The sequence below is a fragment of the Lynx canadensis genome, chromosome B3, assembly GCF_007474595.2.
Source record: "Lynx canadensis isolate LIC74 chromosome B3, mLynCan4.pri.v2, whole genome shotgun sequence".
Taxonomy (NCBI): Eukaryota; Metazoa; Chordata; class Mammalia; order Carnivora; family Felidae; genus Lynx; species Lynx canadensis.
The window spans coordinates 59,682,761-59,701,822 of record NC_044308.2 but is presented as its reverse complement, the minus strand read 5'-3'; the positions used below and the strand labels follow the sequence as shown (position 1 = coordinate 59,701,822).

The following is a 19,062-nucleotide window of genomic DNA, read 5'->3' as shown; positions in this document are numbered from 1 at the left end:
CCACTCATGCTCTGTCTCTCTCTCTTTCTCTCTCTCAAAAAAGAATAAACGTTAAAAAATTTTTTTAAAAAAGTCTTAACTGTCATGGGAAAAACTCCATGTTGTTAAGCAAAAAAGTCAGCAAACACAAAATTTTACTCTACACATGTCTGCTATCAAGTGTGCACACAAAAAAAGAAGGAAAATATGTCAAAATGTTTACAGCAATTAGCCTCTGGGTGGCAGAATTATAGATAACATTTTTTGCTTCCTTGAAGCTTTCTACACATTTAATTATTTCATATAAAGACTACTAAGCAGAACTATAATGAGCATAAAGAGGTGAAAACAAATTTGCAAAGTTAGGGGACCATGATCCAAGGAAAAGGGACTAGTAAAGATTTTCACACACAAAAAATAGAACATTACCTATGTAACCAGGAAGACTAGTTACATAACCTCAGAAAATATAGCCCCAAGTTGAGTTTCTTGGGAAACAAAGTCCAAGAGCAAACATGACAAAATATAGAAGAGCAATGAAAGACAGCACGAACCACATACTTTGGCTCTTCTTCAGTGTCCTTTAGTGGTTTTCCTTCATGTCCCTCCCTGACCTCTAAGTTCAGTGAGTCCTTGGAGCTCTTCTCCATCTTTACTCACCTCCTTAATGATCTTACCCAGGCTCATGGCTTTGAATATCATCCACATGCTTATGACTTTGCAATTTAAATCTCCAGCTTAAGACATTCCCCCTGAGCTCCATCCAGACTTGCACATCATCAAGTGTCTCCAATTGTTTATTGAAAAGGCAGCTCATCTTCAACATGTCTAAACCTGACCTTCTCCTCTTGCAGTCTTTTTCCATCTCATCTAGCAGCAACCCCATTCTTCTAATACTCAAACCAAAAATGCAGAATCATTGTTACCTCCTTCCTCTCATACTCCACCATCCAATCAGCCTTTGAATCCTATTTTCAAAAAACCCAGAATCTCACCACTCCTCATCTACTTCTACTCTGGTGTAGCCACAGTCATTTTGCCTAAATTATTTCAATAGTCTCTTACTTGGTCTTCCTGCCTCTGCCCTTGCTCCTCCTTCAGTCCATTCTCCTTTTTAATTTAAATGGATTTTAAATTTTTTCTCCAGCTTTATCAAGGTACAATCAACAAATAAAAATTGTACCCTCTTCTGTCTACTCTTGATCCAGCAGCCACAGTGATCCTATTAAAATCTAAGTCAGATCATGTCATTCCCCTGTTCAAAACCCTTAAATGCCTTCCTATCTCAACAAGAGTAACAGCTGACTTCCTCACAGTAACCCATAAGGCCTTACATATTCTGGTTCCCCTTACTTCTCTGACCTCTTCTCCCAATTCTCTCCATCACTCTACTCCAGCCATGCTAAACTCCTTGCCATTTCTCAAATATTCCAGGCACACTCCTAACTCAAGTCCTTTGCACTTGGCTGTTCTCTATGCAATGATTGCACTTACCCCAGATAACAGCAGAGATCACTTACTTAAGAACTTTCTTAATGTTTTTTTTTTTATTTTTGAGATAAAGAGCACGAGCAGGGGAGGGGCAAAGAGAGAAGGAGACACAGAATCCAAAGCAGGCTCCAGGCTCTGAGCTGTGAGCACAGAGCCCTATGCAGGGCTTGAACTCATAGACCTTGAGATCATGACCTGAGCCAAAGGCGGACACTTAACTGACTGAGACACCCAGGCACCCCACTCAAGAACTTTTAATCAAATGTCTTATCAGCCAAGCATTCCCTAAGTCACCCTATCTAAACTTGCAACTCCTTTGATGTTTCCTATCCCCTTCTCTGCTATATTTTTCTCTTCAGCCCTTATCAGTTTCTAACATACTATTTACTTATTGATCATGTATTGCTATATCCCATACAAGAATGTAAGCTATATTAAGGTCTACGATTTTTTTTTCTGATCCTCTGCATCTCCAAAATTCAACAATGCTTGGCATATAGGAAATATCCAATAAATATTTGTAAAATGATCAGGTGAATCCAAACAGGCCTGAAATAAACCAGATTATAGGCAAAAAAAAACCCAGTCCTAATGGTTAAACTTTTCTCCACTGTCTAAAGCTAATGGAAATGAAAACAAAGGTTTAAATACATTATTTAGAAGTACAAAAGTAGCTGACATAAGAACTAAAATAATTATCAATAATTGGGAGCATATGGAGTTAAATCCTCATCTTTCATTATGGAATTCAATTGTCTTAATTTGATAAAATAAGAAATGGCAGTATTAGTTTTACAATATTGTAAAATATTGTAAAATATTAGTTTTACACTATTGAGCACCAGGAAGATAACCTCTCCAAGAAGTTAAAACACACTTACAGCGTAGCCTCTGTGAAAGGACACCAAGGGTGGGAAAGGACTCTGCTTTTAATTATGTTATTTTTAAAATAAATTATGTATTTATATTACTCTGTTAAAAATATTTGACAGATCTCACTAAAATTAAAAAACCGCTCTGTGAAAAACCTTCTGAAGAGGATGAAAAGATAAACTAGAGTGAGAGAAAATATGTGCAAACCAGATAGCCTACAAAGGACTAATAACTAGAATATATAAAGAACTCTAAAAACACAATTTTTAAAAATCCAATTAGAAAATGGACAGAAGACATGAACAAACATTTCCTTGAAAAGGATGTACAGATGGCAAATAAGCACATCAAAAGATTTTCAACATCATTTGCCACTAGGGAAATGCAAATTAAAATAATGTGATATCACTACACATTTATCACAACGGTCATAGTAAGAAATTGTGACAACACCAAATGCTGGTAAAAATGGAGAGAGACTGGATCTCTTACACTGCTAGTGAAACTATATAATGGTATAGTTACTCCAGAAAGAGTTTGGCAATTCTTAAAAAACTAAATATACAACTACCAAACAGCCCAGCAATTTCCCAATGGCCATTTATCCCAGAGATAGAAAGATTATGTTCACTTAAAAACTAGCACACAAAAGGTCAGACCAACTTTATTTGCAATAGCCAAAACCCAGATCAATCCAGCTCTCCTGCAACAGGTAAACGGTTAAACTGTGGTATATCCATACCATGGAACAACTACTGGGCAATAAAAAGTAATGAACCACTAATATATGCAACAATTTGGACATATCTCCCAGGAGTTATGCTGACTGGGGGTGGGGGGGGGAAGCGGGGAGGGAAGCCAATCCCAAAAGGTTAATGTATGATCCCATTTACATAACATTTCGAAATGACAAAATATTACAAAGGACAGTCTTAATTAGCGATTGCCAGGAGTTCAGGTAAGACAAAGAGGTGAACATGGTTATAAAAAGGCAGATACAGAGGTAACTAGACTTTATAAAAATTCACATACATGAATACAAGTAAAAGTGGGGAAACTTAAATCATTCAGTAGATTTTATCAATACAAATATCCTGGTTAATATACTATAGTTTTGCAAAACGTTACCATTTGGGCAAAGTTTATAAAGGATCTCTACATACTATTTCTTACAACTGCATGTGAATCTATAATTATCTCAATTTTTTAAAATGTTTAACAGAGAAGGGCACCTGGCTGGCTCAGTCAGTGGAGCATGCAACTCTTGATCTTGGGGTTGTGAGTTAGAATCCCATGCTGGATGTAAAGAATACTTAAAAATAAAATCTTTAAAACAATAAAATAAAATGTTTAACAGGGAAATAAAACAATCTATATTTCTTTAGTATATTTTAGGATGCTCCATGTTTAGGACCATCAGCTTAGATCAACCGAACACTAGGTAAGAGAGGAAGATTTTTTTGGAATTTTATGCAAAAAGTTCACAAGCAGCTTTTTAAAAAATACTTGCATTAAGGAATAAATACATACAAACGGAGATCAATATACCTGTGTTTTGAAGAACTTTCATTCTCTTGGAATCAACCCCAAATCCTTTCTAGATTCATGGCCTTTGCACTTGCAGTTCCCTCTGGAAAGCTCCTCCTCCCACCAGCCACTCTTCTCCCCAGCTCTTCAAACATGTCTAACAAATTCATATTTATAGTTTAGATCACATTCCTCAAAGAGGCTTACCCCATCACACAGATTAGGTCATATTTTCTTTCTTTCCTCCCTCTTTGAAATAACAATTGTAACTGAATAGCTGTTTATGTAATGATTTAACACCTTTCTCCCTGTTAAATTATAAGTTCCATGATGGCAAAGCCCCTTTAAAACACCTTACCACAGTGCCTGCACATTTCCTGAATGTAAACGTTCAAGGTTTTTTGGTTTTTGTTTTGTTTTGTTTTTTTAGGGAAAGGGCAACACATCAATGCAAAAAGGGAAAAGTGATAGTATGGGACTTCTCTAACAGCACTGCTTCACTTATGAGGGGTATACATACTTCCTGCCCCCACTGGTTCAAACCAAGGTGCTGGGCCACAAAAACACAAATAACTTTGGCACATGTTCACTTTAAAGTATCATAAATTTAAATGCTTACAGAAAGCAAAACAAGGTAACAAAAAGGGGTGAGGTGGCTAAGAACAAAAGCAAAAGTACTACAATAAAAGATGAATAATTAACTTCAGTGTCCATGTACAATAGTGAATTGTAGGGACTATGACAGACCAGAGCACTCATGCTCACCTATGCAGAGGTTAGCTGCTACTCACAGCTCCAGGCAAATGTTACCAATAATACAAAAGTTGCATTACCTCTGGACTAGTAATGCCAGAAGCTGAAAATCCAAGTTTTATGTAAAATTTCCCCATTTAAAATTCTATCAATTATTTCAAATATATTTTACAACCATGTGTGGGCCAAAGACAAGCCACCTGCAGGTCAAAATAAGCCCACCAATTTGCAGATTGTTCCAAAGCACCAACTAATAATTTGGGAGAAAAAACTTATGTGCAAACAGAGTATTAAATAGAAGGCAAAAAAAAGGGGGTGGGAGGGCATTTATTTTTTACATGAAACCACAGTCTTTCACCACCTCAACCTGACATTCTCCTCTTTGACTAGCTCCCTTTTCCTACTCAGCCACCACAAGGCTCCTGAAGTTATCTAAGTTCTCTTTTGATTTTAGTAATTTTAGGCAGAAGACTAAGAAGCACTGAATAGTAAAAAAGAAAGAGAAGGCACTGGAGTCAGGAGGGCTCAGAGCTCAGTTGCCACTTATAAGCAATATATTCTAGAATAAGTTATCTAACATCTTCACCCATCAGTTTCCCCCTCTATGTAATGGAAAGAATATAATGTCTTCACTGTACAGCTGCTCTAAGGATGAAATTAAATGGGAATATGTATCAAACATCCAATCCTGACAGAGGATCCTATCCTAACAGAGGATAAACTCAAAAAATGGACAATGTAAAACTACCCATAAGACAAAGTAAAAATTGAATACTGTTTAGGTATGAATTAATAAACATCCTGGGTCTAAAACTGGTAATTTAGCTGGTAGATGGAAAGCATGCCTAATAGTTTTGATAATATGCCTAAAAATTTTTTGATTATTTTTTCCATTAAGTCATATCTATGCTAAGAATGAAGAATGATTATTTATTTTACGTGTACAATACAAATCACAATTTGAATAATACAAGTGTAAAAAATGTTATTACCTTCACAAAAGAGGTTCTGGCTATCAGTACTAATGTACCAGTGAATATGATCCTCAACTCCCACTATCTAATTCACAAAAATAAGATTAATCCCTTTATCGTTGGGATGAGGCAATAGGTACAGATAAAAGAAATGATCCATTAATAAATTTAAATAAATTCCTTCCAACACTAGTATACCTGGTTGTCCTGTTTGGCTGAGGTAACTGTTCAATGACCTGACTGATGGTACCACCTGTGTCCAAATGAGAAGAATCCATAGGGTCTGAAAAAAAAGAGTGGACATTAGTACAAAAGGCATTTACTACCGAACTTTAATACCAAACTTTAATACAAATTCAGAAATGTAGACAATATCAATCTAATCATCTACATTAAAAAATCAACTTTCTGGGGCACCTGGATGGCTCAATCGGTTAAGCATCCAACTTCAGCTCAAGTTGTGAGTTCAAGCCCTGCATCAGGCTCTCTACTGTCAGCACAGAGCTGGCTTTGGATCCTCTCTCTCCCTCTCCTTCTCCCTCTCTGCCCCTTCCCCTCTGGGTCTCTCTCTCTCTCAAAATAAATAAGTAAGTTTAAAAAAAAAAAAAAAAACTTTCTGAGTGCCTTATACGCATTCACCACAACCACATAATGTTTAGATCCACCCAGTTACAAGAGCACTCTTGCAAAAGGGACTATTAGCTTTAAACATCTCACCTGCAGCTTTGTTTTCTTTCAGATGCTCATTGAACCCACTATTACTATCTCCTTGTTCTTCTTCAGCTGTTTGTTCAGGATTGGACACAACATCCTAAAAAACATACATACATAATATCCCTACTACATATGAAATAATCCAAAATAAGGCATACTTTTGTGAATGTGCTGATTTCGCTTTTCCAACCAATTTTATCCAAAAGATAGAGATTTCCTAAGTACTTAGATTTGCTAATTGTTCTTGATTAGATAAAAAAATAATTTTTCCTCAATCCTTTCCAAACAAGATTAGCACTCACCAACACAGGGTTCTCTTTGTGTGTCTGTAGATTAGGAAGGTGTCGAGATAGCAGACTAAAGCGAGAACCAGAATCATCTTCTAGAACCTGGCTTTCAGGCTGAGAATCTTCAATTATCAGGCAAGGAGTGTCTTGCTGAGAGAAATCTGAATCCAACTGACTTCCAGTAGGGTCCATCTGCTCCCCTGGTATGGAATAACAAAAGATGAGTTTTGTGTAACCTACTAGCTTTCCTCTCGCAGTCTGAGCTTAAATAATGGGGCGGAGGTGCAAGAACTAGGAAAAGGGACCAGTCTAGGACTCCAATTAGATTATATTTATAATCGCTGCAAACACTTTCCTATCAAACCTCCCAAGGCCTTATTTCCTCGTTATTTACTATCAGTCTGCCAATCCTTCTCTTCCTCTTCTTTTCCATCACCTTCCCGTAGACACCCTTTCCCCTCCTTCCTAACCTCTTCTCTCCCCGCCTCTTTTTCCATCCCCCACAACTCTCCCTACCTCTTTCTGGCGCCTCTACCGCCCCCCAAAAGGCTGCTTTGTAATCTCTGTTCGCCAGAACACTCAGAGCCCTTCACGTTTACTCAAGACCACCCAGCCTTCTTAGCTACTGCTTCCCCACCCCCTCCTCAGGGCCCTCCAACCCTTTCCCCGTCACCGCCGCCATGCTTGCCACCCCGCCCCCTCCGGTCAGCCATCCCTTCAGACCCGAAACCCAAGCCTTCAGAGCTCACTGCGCCCCCACTTTCTGCAAACGGTACCAGGCATCCCGGCGGGAGATCACTCGCGCTCGAGCTAGAGGTCTCTGCACGCTCCCCAGCTCCCTCCAGCTCGATCCCCAGGTCGCCGCTGTAGCCACCGCCGCCACCGGCCGCGAACTCCCCCTTTTCCCGTCGCGTCACGCAGTACCGGCTCGCCCATTCGCTGCTGCTGCCCGCCACTCAAGAAGCCCTGTGGATGATTCGAGGTTGAGGCAGAGTGCCCCGCCCCACGTAAGAAAAAGGAACACCGCGGCGTGTTTCCATGGTAGCATGGACGTTGCAGGCCCTCCCCCTAGTACAGCCAGAGAATGACAGTATCCTTGAACCGAAGGGACCTTGAGAGGGCGTGAAATATATTCCCCTGACTCCAGGACAGTTGTGTGTACCACTACTCAGATATAAGAGAAGAGACTTCTTTTCTATCGTTCATGCACTTTGAGGCCCCTTCTCTTACCTTCTTCCGTAGAAAAGCAGAGGGTTCCCCAATTTCCAATAAAAGGGCAAAGACGAGGATCCAGGATGGCTAGTACTTCAGAGCTGGTGAAACTGAAGACAGACAGGATGCTTGGGGTTTTACCTTGTCACTTAGAATCCCTTTTGTGGGCCTCTAACTGAATTCGAGGGCCTCACATTATGCCTCTGACAGTTTAGGTTTGGTTTGGGTTTTTTTTTTTCCTTTACATTGTCTGAGGTCCCCAATAAAGCATATTTTTTCCCATTGCCCTCTGCAGTCTGGAACGTAGGTCAAGCTTCACATTCGCTTATCATTGCCCTCTCTTTTATGAGATTGAAACCTAAGGAGACTATAGCCCCAGACCTTTTTTTGCACTTCCCATTGAATTAAGCAGGGTGATTCTCAGACTCCGTGGAGAAGAGAACAGCTGCCGCCCCTTTAACTACATGACCTCAAAAATCCCTCCCAAGCCTTGAGAGTCTATTATCCTAATTATGGTGCCAGGGTCTTATAGAAGGTGTGGCAGCTGGGACTTGTTTTAATGAACTAGACACCATAAGGAATATATGCTTTGTTTTATTTAAGTGGTGGTTGGATCTAGAATGGAATTCTAGCTAGAGCAGCTGTCAGTGGGGAAAGTACCTAGCACACCGCCAAGCACATACATAGCTAGCATTCAGTAGGAGGTAGTTTTCTGTCTCTACCCCAGGTCCAGAATGACTTAGGTATAGCCCAATCATGATTTTCCAATATTCTAAATGCCCAATTATATAAACTAAGAGAAAGTGGAGCTTCCTATAAACCAGTCTTCTCCCTGCTTTTATAAATTACAGTGATCACATTTTTTAAAACAAAAATCAAAGCATATCATGTGAATATATGCTACTTATGAAAACAAAAGGACAGAACCTTTGAAATGAAACTGTCCTGAAAAACCTAGAATCTGTTGTTGCTGTAACTAGAACACAATTAGGGTCCCTGGAATGTTTTAATAGTGGAACAAAAATAGAACACACAGAGACACATCCACTTCTTAATCTTGAAATCATTTATAATTGATTCCTCCTTTCCTCCACTCCTAATGCTGCAGAAGACCAGTGACCAAATAAATTTAATCCTGAAAGCACCAGGGCAGGTCGATATTAAAAATACTAGGTAGACAAAGTAAATTCATCTGCTCCATTTGTGAGGGCTCAAACAACCAGTTACTATTGTGGGCAAATCTTGATCTCAATTCCCATAAAAATACCCCAAAAGTCACTACACTTTTGCTCTTTTCTGTCCTGCTATTGCATTTCCCCTCCCCAAGTAAGACATAAATAAATAGGCCTTCTTGATTATTTGAAAAGCAAATTGCATGTGTTTGTTAAAACTCACAAAACTCTACACCAAAAAGGGTAAATTGAACCTCAATAAACATGACTAAAACTAAATAAGTAAATAAGACTGAGCCATTCCCATTACCAAATAAAACTGTGAAGAAAAACGGTGAATTCCTTGTTAGGCAGTATAACAATTAAATTAATCATTACATTACCCAGAAAGATTAGAAAATGCAGGCAGGATGGTTACCCACTGAGACTGACTGATTGTGGTTAGATGAGCAAAAGGCCTTTGTTGACTCCTAGGCTGCAAAGGACATCAGCACCGCTACCCACCTGCATGTACATCTTTAGCTAAGCCACCTCAGCAGAGAGAAATCTAATCTATCTCTAAAGACAAGAAAATCCCATCAGACTTTATGTTAACTCACTTTAAAATTTAATAAACCTCATTGTCAGAAATTTTTATTCCAATCATCTAACCTAAATCCTTTGTTCTAGAGCTTAAAGCCATTTCCTCTCATATTGTCTTTAATTGACAATTCATTTTAAAACCTGGATAAATTTTTGTATGGCTGGAATCATTTCACCTGGTCCAATAATTCCATAATATATTTCAACCAATGAAACAATAAACAGAAGTGTTATAAATCTAATTTGTTAGTCTTTTTCTGAGGTCTTCTCACAGACTTCTCTAAGCAAAAGAACCCCAGGTGGCTTAAATCTACCACACAGACACTATTTACCAACCTTTAAATTTGCTTCATTATTTTCGTCTGGAAACTCAGTTTGGGAGTTCAGTGGCAGAGAACCTTACTGATGATACGACAAGTACTGAATTGGATGAAAAATTATTACATATCCCTTTTAAGCAGCAATACTCAAGTATTACATTCTGACTTATATTTATATATAATTGATTTCAACCCCTAAGATGCCTTCTGTTGTACCTGGACCTATACAATCATGTCCAGTCATATACCAATGATATAATTAATAACATGTATCATATTTTCACTATATGGCAGGCATTGTGGTCTGTTTTACATTCATTACCTCACCTAAAAGCCTCATAACTCTCTGAGGGTTACAGATGAGGGCACTAAGGTTTAGAGATGAGATAATTTGTGTAATGTGTTAGAGCTAGCAAGGGAGAGGGTCAGAATTTAAACACAATCCGTAGTGTTCTAGGAATTCATAAGAATAAATTAAAATAATATGAAGAAAACAGAGGAGAAATTGAAAAGTTGTCAACTCCACATCCTTATGTAGAAGTTAAGTCAACAAAGAGGTGATGATATAATTAAAATGTGAAAGCAAATTGCTTAAGGTACTCAAAAATTGCCTATGATACTATATTATCTTCCTAACAATAGGCTGATAGACCTGGTACCTGCAACGCCTGTAGTGGAAGCAATCCCACTGGTCTGTATCTTATCTCTACAGAACTTCCTCCTGTTAATTTTAAGTAAACTTTTTATTTTGAAAAAAATTTCAGAGCAACAGAAAAGTTGCAAAAATAGGGGCGCCTGGGTGGCGCAGTCGGTTAAGCGTCCGACTTCAGCCAGGTCACGATCTTGCGGTCTGTGAGTTCGAGCCCCGCGTCAGGCTCTGGGCTGATGGCTCGGAGCCTGGAGCCTGTTTCCGATTCTGTGCCTCCCTCTCTCTCTGCCCCTCCCCCGTTCATGCTCTGTCTCTCTCTGTCCCAAAAATAAATAAACGTTGAAAAAAAAAATTTAAAAAAAAAAAAGTTGCAAAAATAGTATAATTAAAAAATAGTATAATGATCTCTTTCATAAACCCTTTCACCTAGATTCACACATTGTTAACATTTTGCCACATTACTCCTACTCAGTTTTTTTATTGTAATGTTAAAATATATATAACATAACATTTATTGTTTTAACCATTTTTAAGTGTACAGTGCAATGGAAATAAGAGCATTCATGGTTATGCAACCATTACCACCATCTATCTCCAGAATTTTTTCATCTTCCCAAACTAAAACTCTGTACCCATTAAGCACTTACTCCCCATTCCTCCTTCCCTCCAGCCCCAGGCAACCACCATGCTACTTTCTGTCCCTATGAATTTAACAACTGTAGGTACCTCATATAAATGGAACCATACAATATTTGTCCTTTTGTGTCTGGCTTAGTTCATTTAGCATAACGTCCTTGAGATTCATCCATGTTGTAATCTTAGAAGCTTGTGTCAGAATTTCCTTCCTTATTAAGGCTGAATAATAGTCCACTATATGCATATATCACATTTTTAAAAAATATTTTACTGTTAAGTAATCTCTCTACCCAACATGGGGCTCGAACTCATAACCTCAAGATCAAGAGTCACATGCTCTACCAACAGAGCCAGCCAGGTGCCCCTGTATAAATCATATTTTGTTTCTCATCCTCGTTCATTGTAACCCACCTTTCTAATCTCTCCAGAGCCCCAATTTTGCCACACCCAAGTATCCATGAAACCCTGGAAGCACATTAGCAGAGCACACTGCCCCTTACATCTAGTGGCATTTTCTAGCCAGCCAATCAGCAATAGGCCTTATCAGCTTGAGTCTTCCTCAAACACACAATACCAAGCATAATTGTGACAGTAGTATTAACTGCAGTTTTCTCCCTCCCACCTTTTCAAACATCTAACCTAAACAGTTGAACTCAGAAAAAAAAAAAAAAGGCTGGGGTTCAACTCCACCAGGAGCCACTTGGCCGTTTACCTGGAAACAAACGAAACGTTATGGTATGGAGGAGGTGGGTGTTGGACGGAATCTTTGCCCATGTGAATACTGATGGAGACTACCATCCTCCCTTTGGTTTATTCCTCTTTTTCTAACAGTACTCAAATTTCCATATCCTGGTAGCATCTTTCCTCCATTTTACTCTCCTATCAAGCTCTTGGACTTTCTGTTTCCTTCCCCTCCAAATTCCATTTTCTCCACACACACCAGTAACTCTATAATCCTTTGCAATCTGGCTCCAACCTCCATAAACCTGGTGCCTACCACAATTCCAGGCACAAAGCAGTTACTCTAAAAATCTTTGTTAATAACCAATTCTGAAAATTTCCTGTCAAATCACCTCATTAGCTTTGACTTTTATAGTATATGATGGTGTTCCTGATTCCCTCCTCCTTAAAATTCTCATTCCGTGACTTCAGAGTTTCTGGCTTTCCTCCCTCTCAGCTTTCTTTCCAATCCATAACTTCCTGGAATCCAGTACTACAGGATGAGAATTAAGAACTAAGAGTGGTATCAACATGCTACAAAATGGATGGAACTTGAAAACATTATGCTAAGTAAAATAAGCCAGACACAAATGGACAAATATTGTATGATTCCATTTATATTATGTACATAGAATAGGCAAATTCATAGAGACATAAAGGAGAATGGGGGGGAGGGAGGAAAAGGGAAGTTATTGTTTAAGGGGTACAGAGTTGTAGTTTGGGAAGATGAAAAAGTTCTGGAGATGGATGGTAGTGATGGTTGCAGAATGTGAATGTACTTAATGCTACTGCACTGTACACTTAAACATGTTTAAATTGGTAAAGTTTATGTTATATGTATTGTACTACAATTTAAAAAGTTTTTGAATGAGACAAAACTAAATTTCGGTATTTAAAGATACACACCTAAGTCATAAATAATAATAATAATAATAATAATAATAATAAAGAAACTATATGATTAACAATAAAAGTCAGAACTAGTGGTTAATTTTAGAGGAGCTAAAGAGGTTTTAATTCTTTTTTTTTTTTTTTAAGGGGTTTTAATTCTTTAAGAGGCAAGGGTGGTGATTGGAAATGTTCTAATTTTATTACCAGGAGCATTAACAGGTATACTATGTATAATTCATACCTTTGCACATTTATATTTTATTCATTTTTATGTGGGTTACATTTCATAATAAAGATGATTTAAAATAGGGGCGCCTGAGTGCCTCAGTTGGTTAAGCGTCCAACTCTTGGTTTTGGCTCAGGTCATGATCTCATAGTTCCTGAGACTAAGCCCCGCTTGGGATTCACTCTCTCCTCTCTCTCTCTCACTCTCCCAAAATAAATAAACTTTTTTAAAAAAAGGTGATTTAAAATAAATAAATGTCACTGATGCCAAAACTAGTAATGTGGTGGAAAAGAGGGTACTTACAAAGTCTCAAAGTATCTCCCTAAAATGTATTAAATTATTACAAACAGAAAGTAGTACATTTGCAGTGAAAAAAAATTCATGTTCACCAACGTAACCAAATGATTCCAGTTAACATCACTAGTAATGGGACAAAATACCATCATGTGTCACTTGATATGATGCACCGAGAAGGAAATAACATCACTTTAATTGTATTCCTGCCAAAAATTTATTACCTGAATCTGACCATGAGGAGACATCACATAAACCTAAATTGATGGATGCTGTACAAATAACTAGCCAATATTCTTCAGAGGGAGACATAGGAAACAAAGAGAGAAAGAAGAGAAAAACATGCCAAGATCAACAATGACAAAGAAAGACTGAGGAACTGAATCAGATTTGAGCAGACCTAGGAGATAAGACCCAAGACCATCAAATGCAACATGTAATCCGGAACTGAACCCCAGACAAGAACTCGGTTTTCCTTCTGCTACAAAGAACTCTAATATTAGCACTGATGATATCCGAATAAGGTATGTAGATTATATAATAGTATTGAATCAATGTTATCTTCCTGATCTTGTAGTTGAAAGAGAAAGAAAGAAAGAAAGAAAGAAAGAAAGAAAGAAAGAAAGAAAGAAAGAAAGAAAGAAAAGAAAGGTAGGATAAAGAGAGTGGTACCAAATTATCTGAGATTGGAGCTGAGCAGGGGTGACATTAAGCAAAACTACAAGAAAAGTTTACTGCACCTAACATAGGAATGGGATGAAAGTAAGAAAAGGAATATTCTTAGAGCCTTTGGAAACAGAAAGGCCAGAAATCAGAACCAGGATGGTAGAAGATGAGAAAAGTCATCTTGTAGATTAACACAAAAACAGGGGTGCCTGGCTCAATCGGTTGAGCATCCGACTCTTGATTTTGGCTCAGGTCCTAATCCCATGGTTGTGGAATTGAGCCCCCGCATAGGGCTCCGTGCTGAGTGTGGAGCCTGTTTGGGATTCTCTCCCTCTTTCTCTACCTCTCCCCACCTCGCATGCACATGCTACATTCTCTTCCTCAAAATAAATAAATAAACATTAAAAAAAACAAAACAAAAACAGTTATTCCTGAACTCTTAAGTCCCAATGGGGAGAATGTTCTGGGCCTGAGAAATATAAGAAGAAAATAAAACACTTCAGTGGGAAAGGACACCATGCTGGTTCCTACTCATGCATGTGGCTGAACCATGAAATGTTTACTCATCCTCTGAGGTAAGTGTGTGTATACATAAAATCATGTACACAGCGCCAATTTTATATTGTACTCCCCATATTACTATGTCATATTCTCCTTCATTCCACTCTAGGTCACTTTAGTCATCTGTCCTCTGTATTTTTTAAAATTATTTTAATTCTAGTATGGTTAACATACAGTGTTATAATAGTTTCAGGTGTACAATACAGTGATTCAACAATTCTATGCATTACTCAGTGCTCATCAAGATAAGTGTACTCTTAATCCCCTTCACCTATTTCACCCATCCCCCCATCTACCTCTCTTCTGGTAAACCTCAGTTTGTTCTCTATAGCTAAGAATCTGTTTTTGAGGTTTCTCTCTTTTTTAGTTTGTTCTTTTGACTCTTAAATTCCACATATGAGTGAAATTCATATGGTATTTGTTCTTCTCTGACTTATTTCACTTAGCATTAAACTCTCTAGCTCGGGGCGCCTGGGTGGCTCAGTCGGCTGAGCGGCCGACTTCGGCTCAGGTCATGATTTCACAGTCCATGAGTTCGAGCCCCGCGTCGGGCTCTGTGCTGACAGCTCGGAGCCTGGAGCCTGTTTCAGATTCTGTGCCTCCTTCTCTCTCTGAACCTCCCCTGTTCATGCTCTCTGTCTCAAAAATAAATAAACATTAAAAAAATAAAATAAATAAATAAAAAAAAAACTCTCTAGCTCGATCTATGTTGTTGCAAATGGCAAGATTTCATTTGTTTTTATGGCTGAGTAATATTCCATTGGGTATATATGCCACGTCTTTTTTTAAAAATTTTTTAATGTTTATTTATTTTTGAGATATATAGAGAGAGAGAGACAGAGTGCAAGCAGGGGAAAGTAGAGGGTGGGAGAGACACAGAATCCAAAGCAGGCTCCAGGCTCTGAGCTGTCAGCACAGAGCCCAACATGGGGCTTGAACTCACCACCCGTGAGATCATTACCTGAGCCGAAGTTGGACGCTTAACCCACTGAGCCACCCAGGCGCCCTATACCACTTCTTCTTTATCCATTCATCTATTGATGGACACTTGGGTGCTCCCATAATTTGGCTATTGCAATAAACATAGGTGTGCATATATCTTTTCAAATTAGTGTTTCATATTCTTTAGGTAAATTCCTAGTAATGGAATTACTGGATCATATGGTAATTCTATTTTTAGTTTTTTAAGAAAACTCCATATTGTTTTCTACAGTGGCTGCACCAGTTTGCATTCCCACCAAAACTGCATGAGGGTTCCTTTTTGTCTACTTCCTCATCAACACTTGTTGTTTCTTGTGTTTTTTATTTTAGTCATCCTTTGTTTTTTAACGTTTATTTATTTTTGAGACAGAGAGAGACAGAGCATGAACCGGGGAGGGTCAGAGAGAGGGAGACACAGAATCCGAAATAGGCTCCAGGCTCTGAGCTGTCAGCACAGAGCCCGACGCGAGGCTCGAACTCACAGACCGCGAGATCATGACCTGAGCCGAAGTCAGCCACTTAACCGACTGAGCCACCCAGGTGCCCCTTTGAGAGAAAGAGACAGAGTGTGAGCAGGAGAGGGGCAGAGAGAGAGGGAGACACAGAATCTGAAGCAAGCTCCAGGCTCTGAGCTGTCATCACAGGGCCCGATGTGGTGCTCAAACCCACGAGCAGTGAGATCATGACCTGAGCTGAAGTCTGATACTTAACCAACTGAGCTACCCAGACGCCCCATATTTTAGCTATCTTGACAGGTATAAGGTGATATCTCATTGTGGTTTTGATTTGCATTTTCCTGATGATGAGTGATGTTGAGCATTTGCATGTGTCTGTTGGCCAACTGTATGCCTTCTTTATAGAAATATCTGTTCATGTCTTCTGCCCATTTTTAAATTGGATTATTTGGGTTTTTTGGTGTTGAACTGTATCATTTATATATTCTGGATATTAACCTTTTATTGGATAGGTCATTTGCAAATATCTTCTCCTATTCAGTAGGTTGTCTTTTTGTTTTGTTGATGGTTTCTTTGTTGTGAAAAAGCTTTTTATTTTAATATAGTCCCAATAGTTTATTTTTGCTTTTGTTTCCCTTGCCTCAGAAGATATATCTAGAAAACTGTTGCTACAGTCAATGTCAGAGACATTACTGCCTGTGTTCTCTTCTAGGATTTTCATGGTTTCAGGTCTCACATTTAGGTCCTTAATCTATTTTGAGTTTATTTTTGTGTATGGTGTCAGAAAATGGCAATTTTTTTTTTTTTTTGCATGTAGCCTTCCAGTTTTCCCTACACCATTTGTTGAGGAGAATTTTTCCCATTGCATATTCTTGCCTCTTTTATCAAACATTAGTTGACCATATAATCATGGGTTTATTTCTCTGTGCTATCTTAGATAGGGTTGGATCCTAAAGGCTGATCTATTATTCTGTGTGAAGACCACCTATTCAAGAAATAGGCTAGTCACTCCTCAGGTCACTCATGGCTGGTTTGATGCTCTTTGCTCCAGACTTAGCTCCTGAGCTAAGAAGCTCCTTCGTTACACGTGGAGAATGGCTCTTCTGAGGAATTCTAGAACCGACTCCCCCAGGCTCCAGGAGTGGGGGCATAGGGAGTCACCAGGGAGAAGCTCTGGGGTCCTCTGCTCTGTCCACACACCCAGGCACCTGGTAGAGTGAACAAAACTTTGTTTCTTTCTGGAAAACAGTCTCACTTGCCAGAGCTGCTGACAGGCATGAAGGTGAAGAGAAAAGGTCTCATGAAGAGGTGATCCTTCTGTGTCAGACTTATTCCATGATCACTAATGTTTCAGTTTTGTTTCACAATTGCACATTGCTGGGGACTTTACAAGCTGTTGGTTGCATTCTCAAATATGGGGATTTGAAAACGTCTTTTAGTAGGCACCCTCCACAAGTATCAAGGGACCTCTCGACGATAATTTTCAGCTCTTTTCTTTCTTCGGACATCATCTCTCTGAGCCTCAGATTTTATGAAACGCAGAGAAGGACCTTGCACACAGGGTTGTGAAGAACAAAACAGATCAAAGCTCTTAGACCAGTGCCTGATGTATACAGCAAGTGACCAATAAATGCTGGCTCTTATCATTGTTATTGCAAAAAAATAAAAAAATAAAAAATAAAGGCTGAACTAGGCAATACAGAGTCAGTGTGCTAACTAGTTAGCAAGAACTACAGTAACACACTTTGGCCCTGCTCAAATATAAGACCATCAACATAGGGAGTCTCATGAACCTGAAGCCAGAATATCCATAGCCCTGACCAGAAATTTCTCAGAAATACTAGTTCATTTATTAATTTTAATTCACTTATGTGAAAGACACCATTCTGGCTCCATGGTAGTAGTGGAAGGAAAGCAATGTATAAAGATGATTAAGATATAGTTCCCACACTCAGGGAACTTATAATTTATACAGAGGATAAGGCATGTATACAAATAACTATAATGCAAGATACAATAAAAGTGCTGTAGGAGTTCAGAGGAGAAAGAAGTCAAAAGAAATAATTTTAATCATGTGTATAATAAATATTTACTTGGCTACCTGGGTAGCTCAACGAGTTGAGCGTCAACTCTTGATTTTGGCTCAGGTTATGATCCCAGGATCTGGAAGCAAGCCCCATGTTGGGCTCTGCACTGAACATGGAGCCTGCTTAAGGTTCTCTCTCTCTCTCCCTCTGCCCCCTACCCCACTCACGTGCATGCTTTCTCTCTCTCTCTCCCTAAAATAAAATTTAAAAAACAGTTTTTAAATGTTTATTTATTTTTGAGAGAGACAGAGCGCGAGTGGGGGAAGCACAGAGAGAGAGGGAGACAGAATCTGAAGCAGGCTCCAGGCTCTGAGTTATCAGCACAGAGCCCGAGGTGGGGCTCAAACTTGCAAACCGTGAGATCATGACCTGAGCTGAAGTCGGATGTTTAACCAACTGAGCCACCCAGGCGCCCCTAAATTTTTTTTAAAAAATAATAAATGTAATGAATATTAATGACCACTTACTATGTTTACTCTTGCTCTTTTTTTTTTTTTTAATCTCATCCGGCCTCATTGCTATAAATGTCATCTATATGTTAATGACTCCCAACTTTATATCTCCAGCCCAGACCTCTGTTCAAAATCCAAAACTTGTGTATCTAACTGCCTATTCAGTATCTCTGTTTGGATGTTCAACTGACACCTCAAATTCAATATGCTTAAAATTTAACTCATCTTTTCGACAAAACCTGCTCCACTTGCAGCCTTCCCCATCTCAGGTGATGAAAACGTCATCCTTCCTGTTGATTACAACAAAAAGCTTGGAGACACTCTTTTCTTATTTTAGTGGAAAAGGAAAAAAAATAACCCATGTACTTATCAGTAAACTTCAACAATTATCAACAAATATTCAAACTTGTTCCATTGATATTCCCACTCCTTTCCCAACTGATTATTTCTAAGCAAATCCCAGACATCATATAATTTCACCCATAAATACTTGTATTTGTGTCTAAAATATAGAGAATCTTTTGAAAACATCAACACATACAGGGGCATCTGGGTGGCTT

At 38.7% G+C, this 19,062-nt stretch overlaps 1 protein-coding gene across 6 annotated transcripts in view; it reads right to left on the bottom strand.

The window, feature by feature from the left end:
- The window catches only part of TP53BP1 (tumor protein p53 binding protein 1), a 94,476-nt gene that overhangs the window by 62,566 nt on the left and 12,848 nt on the right, over window positions 1–19,062 (bottom strand). For 5 of the 6 annotated variants that reach the window (XR_003969457.1, XM_030318348.1, XM_030318346.1 and 2 more), the window contains exons 2-5: window positions 7,375–7,564; window positions 6,614–6,798; window positions 6,315–6,408; window positions 5,796–5,880 (exon numbers count right to left, since the gene is read on the bottom strand). Coding sequence is in view for 4 of the 6 variants with exons in the window: in XM_030318348.1 (XP_030174208.1) it covers window positions 5,796–5,880; window positions 6,315–6,408; window positions 6,614–6,798; window positions 7,375–7,381 (371 nt within the window). In the remaining 2 variants the exon portion in view is untranslated. Of the gene's footprint in view, window positions 1–3,891; window positions 4,028–5,795; window positions 5,881–6,314; window positions 6,409–6,613; window positions 6,799–7,374; window positions 7,565–19,062 lie in introns of those variants that run through there. The other variant, XM_030318347.1, reaches the window with a different exon arrangement.